Raw genomic sequence first — 6,955 nt, 5'->3', positions numbered from 1 at the left:
TTGGAAGAAAACATGGTTTAGTTATGACTATAGGGGGCTTGAAAAGGTTTTACAGTTTGATTGAGGATCCCACTTACTCTGAGTACACGAGTGCTATCCACATGGGCTGATATACTATCCCATGTTCCAGTGCAGGGTTGGAAGGTGTTCAAAAGGTTTTGAGCTGAGTTGAGGCTGTGGACCAATATCATAATAGGAAGCTTACTACTGTGCTGTTACCAAGGAGAAAATGTCAACCTAGAGGAGAGAAAAGGGAGCTCAAACAAGAAAGGGAAGGGCATGCATATCACAACAAAGTCTCTGAGTCTGCATTTGGCCTTGAGGCCAACTGACATAGCATAGCTTATTTCTGTATAGCTCCCCTTCCCACCCAGAATAGGGTGACCTCATCCAGATTGCTTACTTTGAGTGGTCTCCAGCCATTGCTAAGTGCAGGTTAATTCATTCAGGATAAAAATAATGCTAAGCCTTGTACTGATGGTATACAGAGCTGCACAACAGTGCCTTGTGTTTTCTCATGTAGATGAAGCTTCTGGTGGTAGTGACGTGGCAACAGGGAAAACATTCAACGGCTTAATCTGGGAATGTTAGAGAAGATGACCAAGGAAAGGGTCTAAATAGAAAACATAAGACTGGGAGAGAGCACTTAGAGAAATTGCTTACTGTGGATGAAGAGCTTCTGGATGGGGAAGGTTGGGATCAGAAAGTAATTTAATTGCAGTCTTTGTAAACAATAATATAATTTTAAAATGCTGTATACTCATCTCCTAAACATCTATCAAAGAAAGGGTCCCAGATCTCTATTCTGATACAATAATAACAAGTCAGACAGAATGATAATCAGTCTGGGGTTTTGCAGTCCCAGATCAGTTTTCACGGATTTTGAAGGACATTACATTCTTGTATTTTTGTAATGATATCAATATATAATAAAACATAAATCTTGTGGCTATCTCATTTGCAAAAAAAGAAAAAAAAACAAATCAAAATTACATTGTTTGGATTTCTTTTAAGCATATCCTTAGCCTTGCATGTCTTAAATCTATATGGTATAATTTGTTAACAATTAGAAGTACTGCTAATGTTTACATTTCAGATGTATATTTTAAGCCCCACCTCCCAATTAAACTACAATTCCTGCAGGAATTTTGTTGCATTTTGAAAAGTTCATTCATGATCTCTAGGAGGGTAAATGCAAGGGAGCATTACCATGCTATCAGTAATGGTGTGGAGATGTCCTTTTAGCAGACTCAAAGGTTTACTAAAGTAGTGATTCACAACTTCTCTGTTTTGCCAAAGGAGAAAAATGCAACTAAGACGAAGTGCTTACAGAATCACACAATAGCTAAGGCTTAGATGTTGCATTGGAGATTGTTGAGACAAACTCTGATGCTCAGAGCAAGGTCTGCTAAAACAGGTTGCTCAGGACTGTACCCAATCAGGTCTTGAAGATCCAAAGGTGGAGAGTTTGCAGCCTCTCTAGGTAATCTGTCTCAGTGTTTGACCACCTCCACTAAAGTGGTCAGTATTTCTCATATTTACATGGAATTGCTTGTATTCCAATTTGTGCCCATTGCTTCTATTCTGTTCACTGGGCACCATTAAGAAGAACCTCTGACTCTCTTCTGAACTGCCCTCATTGGACATTCATGCACATTTATAAGATTGCCCTCAGCCTTCTCTTCTCCCAGCTGAGCTGTCTCAGCGCTCTCAGCCACTCATCATATGTCAGACGCTCCAATACCCTAAGCATCTTCCTGTCCCTTCCTTGCACTCTCTCCCGACATAGCTTAGTCTCCCGACATAGCTCAGTCTGACTCTCTCAGAAGTTTGTTTCAGAGTAATATGAAAGTGGAATAGGGATGGGTGCATCCCAATGCCTTTCTTTAAAAGTCTTTCTCAATAATTCTGTTCCATTTTCTCTAGTAGTTTTCTCAAGGAACCTGAATTGTCCTTCACATGCCCATCCTCACACCCAATATAGAGTCAGTCTCTTGACACAGTGCAGTATTTAAGAGATCAGCCCAATAGCAGCAATGAGATTTCAGGAGTCACTGTGATATCAAGAGCTGTAGGATAAATTATCTGTAGAGGAGACGTGGACACATCGTACTTAGTTGATTTATCCCTGGTGATGTAGCAGCCATACTTAAGAGTTAATTAACTAGCACTCTGAACCTATGAGGTCATAGGTATTTCATATCAATATATCTGTTACCAACACTGCCTTGGAGACAGTGTGTGCAAAATTTCTATTCTGGTTACACCACAAGGATTCAAAGAAGAGATTCTCAAAGTTTCTGAAGGTGGGGTTGATACTGTTCTCTCACCATTTAACAGCTCAATGACTTAAATACTTAGGATTCAAGAGACGTGAGTGTTGATTCTTCAGTGTGACCTTAATCTGTTCTCTTGACTCTATACAACTTTGTAGTACCATAAATTGCAAAATGGGGCACAGATAAAAATCCAAATCTCTTATCTTTTGAGGCAAAATGCTGAACTAGTGGCTGCAAAGCTCTTAGCTTATATTTGGACACTGTTTGCATGTAATACCTAAAGTGAAACACTGATCAGCCTGATCTCTTTCCTCTAGCGCATAAGACAATTAAAAGGAAGGGAGATCATGTTTGAAATGCTTGAATAGAATAGAATAGAATAGAATAGAATAGAATAGAATAGAATAGAATAGAACAGAACAGAACGGAATATTTTCAGTTGGAAGGGACCTGCAATGATCACTTAGTCCAACTGTGTGACCACTTCAGGGTTGACTAGAAGTTAAGGCATGTGGTTAAGAGCATTGTCCAAATGCCTCTTAAACACTGAAAGGCCTGGAGCATCAACTACCTCACTAGGAAGCCTCTTTTAGAGTTTGACTGCCCTCTTAGTAAAGAAATGTTTCCCATTGTCCAGACTAAGCCTCCCTGGCACAGATTTGAACTATTCCCATGCATCCTGTCACTGGACACCTGGGAAAAGATACCAGACCCTCTTCCCCTCCTTGGGAAGCTGTAGAGAGCAATGAGACAGCATCTCAACCTCCTCTTCTCTGAAACAAGGCCAAAGCCCTCAGCTGCTCCTTACAAGACGTGTCCTCCAGCCCTTTCATCAGCCTTGTTGTCCTCCTCTGGATGTATTCAAGGATCTTCACATCCTTCTCAAATTGTGGGGCTCAGGATGGCTCACAGTGCTCAAGGTGAGATAACAACACTGAGTAAAATGGGATAATCCCCTCTTCTACCCAGCTGGTCATGACATGTTTGATGCACCCCAGGATGCAGTTTGCTTCTGCGGTCTGGTCTGCCAGGGCCCACTGCTGACCTGTGTCAAGCTTGCTGCTGACCAGCACCCTCAGGTCCCTTCCTGTGGGGCTGCTTTCTAGCAACTCCTCTCTGAATTTATAGTGTCCAGCATTATGTTGTCCTAGTTGAAGAATCTTGCATTTATTCTTGTTAAACTTTATCCCTTTAACAATTGCCCAATGCTGCAATCTATTTAGATCCCTTTTGATAAGCCAAAGTTTTATTAAGATTTTATTGCCTTTCAAAGACGGAAACATACCAAAAGGGGATATTATAATGAGCTATAAACTTTACACTTCCTCAAATTGTTTTGTTTGTGATTAGCAAATTTGAAGTCATTCTTAAAGGCACTAAAAAGATAGAAAATGACACTGATTTAGGAATAAATTTAGGAACATGGTTTTCAATAAGGAAAGGTTTGAAAAGTCTAATATGAATTAACAGTTTCTGCTAGTTAGTTGATGGCATATAAAACCTTTTCTTGCTTTACTGCCTCTCTTACTGCCTCTCTCTCTACACCACCCTATCCTATTACAGTCCATGATACCATCTTGTGTGCTATGCCAAGATATGGGAGCTAAAAATGAGGCTTTCTGCCAAATAAGAGATTTGCATCATGCTAAATATTAGAGTTCTAATGGTTTAAGAAGGTTTTTATTAGGGAAGAAGACCGTGAAGGAGGAAGAGCAAAAAGTATTAAAGCGTTACAAGGTGAATTTCAGGAAGAGTATTTAAGTTTTTTAAATAATTAGTTGGAGAAAAAAAACCAAAGAAAAGAAATAGATCCACAAATCTAAGTGGCCACTCAATTTTACATAAGGTATTCAAGAAACTTAAAATATGTATACTTATATATACAACTATATACTTATATATAATTGTTTTGCCTATCAACATCTAAAGAAAAATTGTATTTTTTATTGGTTTTATTTTTATTTTCTAGTGGCTTATTTTACTAGAAACATGAAAAATTGAACACTTGTATAAGGAGTTGAGTTTTAGACCTTGTCTTAACTTGACCATAATTAGAAAAGACTTATGGCACCTTATTTTATCTTTGGCTACAAATATAAAGGTCAGATCCTAAGCCTTTCCTGCTAATATTCTTCATTCTCCCTATTTTAAATCCATAGCCCACATCAGCATCATTCTCTCTTAAGCAGCCTCTTAAGCCAAGAGTTTTAATTATTGCTTTTCTCTTATGATGGCTAGTAGACAAACATGATTTTTTCACCTTGAGATGGAAACACTACTATATTTGTGACAGTTTCCATGTCTATAGTTTCAGCCACCTTAAAAAGTGAAGGTAGGGCATATGATCAAGCCTCCTTCTCTTCTCAATATTTGGTAAAAGGAAAATGGGCATTTATGACAAGTCAAGGTGAATGATCTGTGACCCAAATGGGATTTTTTTGTTCTTTTTCTTCTATTTTTGAGCTTCATTTATTTTGCTTACATGATATGCAAATATACAGTTTAGCCATTGATAAACAGGGTGTAGTGTCTGTTTATATAAGAAAGTATATTTATCTAAGTACTCTTTCTTTTTTCTAATGTTCAAAAAAACATCCATTCTAATGTGTGCTGAAATATATGTTGGTTTCTTTCTTATTTTAGTTATCTAGTTAGGCCTTCTCTTTTCAGAATACCATAGTAATATACCTAAAAATGTTCCTGAATGGGACATATGTGCCTGAGGGGAACAGAGAGTCTCTAAAATCTCTGGGTTAGCAGTTGTGACCACTTTGGCATATTTCTTTTTCTCGTTCTTATTCTGCCAGGCCTCTCTTAGTGTATGTGAATCATTAGACAGTAGCCAGCCAGGTTAGAAGTGCATATATATATTTATTTAGGAAGCTGAATTTTAAGAGATTCCTTGCTCTTAATAGCTGATGATTTTATGAGACAGACGCTTTCCTTGTGCTGTCACTCCAGTTTAGGTTTCACAGTAGATATCGTCTTGGCACTTGCAATCTTGATGGGCAGGCTATGTGCTCTCCTTTTCCTCTTCTGTTCATGTGCCTTCAACCTATTGGGCTGTGGAAGGAAAAGAGGTCATGAGAGGGAAATCCTTACCTGCAGTGCTGCAGTTACCCCTTCCTCCAGACATCGCCACTGCCTCTTCCTTTTTGTCTCCCTGCACGTACTCGTGCTGGTCCATGATGTACTGGCTGGTGTTGTGGGGTGTGCACATCCCCGGCGGGCGGTGTCCTGCCACGTTCATGGGGCGGAGGCGCGCTCTTGCCTCTCGCCAGGTTGCTGCTGGCACACGCAAGGTTGGGACCCAGCAGCGCTTCTTCGCATTCCAGAACAGGACTCCCTTTTGACCACTGCTGCTCTGCCCACCTGCCTGGTCTTGGTGGCTGGGCTCGGTGCATTGTAGTTGTTGTTGCTGTTTCCAATTCCTCCTCCGGCTGTGACTCCACCAGTGTGCCTTCCCAGGCCGCTTCCACTGTGGCCTATGCACAGGACCCCTGTGCTGGCCACCCTGGCTCCCACAGCCATTTGAGGAAGATGCACAGGGGTCCTGCTCCATGAGGTCCTTCTCTCTCTCCTGTTGCCCTTGTTCATTGTCTCTGTTAACGTGCATTCTGCCCCTGAGCTTCCATTGCTCCTGTCGTCTTGTGCCCCTGCCAGCCCTGTTGCTACACAGGAGCATGATTAGCATGTCGTCTGCCTGCACTTGCTGCCACCGTCTTTGCCTCTTGCCCCTGCCCTCACCTCGCCATGCCTTCTTGTGCTGCCCAGGAGTGATGGCAGCCAGTGGCATGGCACTTCTGGGGGGACTGTGCTGGGGGTAGTCTTCCCTTCGGCTGAGGCCTGGCCCTGCAGCGCTGGCAGTACCTCTGGCTCCATATGGGGTGTTTAGCTTGGAGGCTTGTGAGGGAGCCTTGTATCTTGCCCTCCCCATACTGACACCCTGCTGTCCCAGAGAGGCTCTTCTCATGGGGACAGAGTGACAGATTGCCTTCCCACCCTGCCTGGAGGAGCCAGCGGCCCGTGGCAGCAACATGGCGGTGTAACAAGGACACCAGCTATCGGTCAGCAGGGGGCTCCCTCCCGGGTGGGGCCCTGCAGGCCCTAGGCCAGGCCTCGCTTTAACGATTGCCAGACCTGATTCCTGCTTCCCTCAGAACACCTTGTGGGAGGGAGGGAAAGTTGTCCTGGTCACCTGGCGGAGAAGGATGCAGAGGGACTAAGTAGCTGTCACAAGCTGGCACAGAAAGTCAGCACCTTCAAAAAGCCTTTGCTTCTCTCCTGACTCAAAATCTTGAATTCAGCCCTTTATGTCAACTGTTGAAATGAATTCCTGCCTTTTTAGTGTGGAAGGTGGAAAGATAGATAGCAGGCCTATCTCAGAATTAATTTTCTATACATAGTATATTTACATAACACCAGATGTTATTTGTAGCATCCCTCTTGTTGGCTTTTTGTAGTACAGAATAAAAACTAATAAATTACAGAATCATAGAGTGGTTTAGGTTGGAAGGGACCTTAAAGATCATGTAGTTCCAATCCTACTGAAGGAACACCTTCCCCTAGACCAGGTTGCTCAAAAGGCCCACCAAAACTGGCCTTGAGCACTTCCAGGGATGGGAATAAATAAATAAATAAATTTGTCTTCTGTGATGAGATAAAAGGCTTTATAG

At 42.0% G+C, this 6,955-nt stretch overlaps 1 protein-coding gene across 1 annotated transcript; it reads right to left on the bottom strand.

Moving 5' to 3' along the window:
• Positions 1-5,130: 5,130 nt before the first annotated feature.
• On the bottom strand, positions 5,131-6,398 carry LOC135414572 (uncharacterized). The gene is made up of 2 exons (XM_064655474.1): positions 5,453-6,398; positions 5,131-5,342 (listed from the first exon to the last, which is right to left on the bottom strand). The coding sequence occupies exons 1-2, from the start codon at positions 6,316-6,318 to the stop codon at positions 5,330-5,332; spliced, it is 879 nt and encodes a 292-aa protein (XP_064511544.1). The 5' UTR covers positions 6,319-6,398; the 3' UTR covers positions 5,131-5,329.
• Positions 6,399-6,955: the final 557 nt, after the last annotated feature.

The sequence above is a fragment of the Pseudopipra pipra genome, chromosome 5 (genome assembly GCF_036250125.1).
Source record: "Pseudopipra pipra isolate bDixPip1 chromosome 5, bDixPip1.hap1, whole genome shotgun sequence".
NCBI lineage: Eukaryota > Metazoa > Chordata > Aves > Passeriformes > Pipridae > Pseudopipra > Pseudopipra pipra.
The sequence above is the reverse complement of the archived record's forward strand: the minus strand, read 5'-3'. Positions and strand labels throughout refer to the sequence as shown.

Coding starts and splice junctions, on each gene's coding strand:
- LOC135414572 (XM_064655474.1), bottom strand. CDS start 6,318: ATGTTGCTGCCACGGGCCGCTGGCTCCTCCAGGCAGGGTGGGAAGGCA.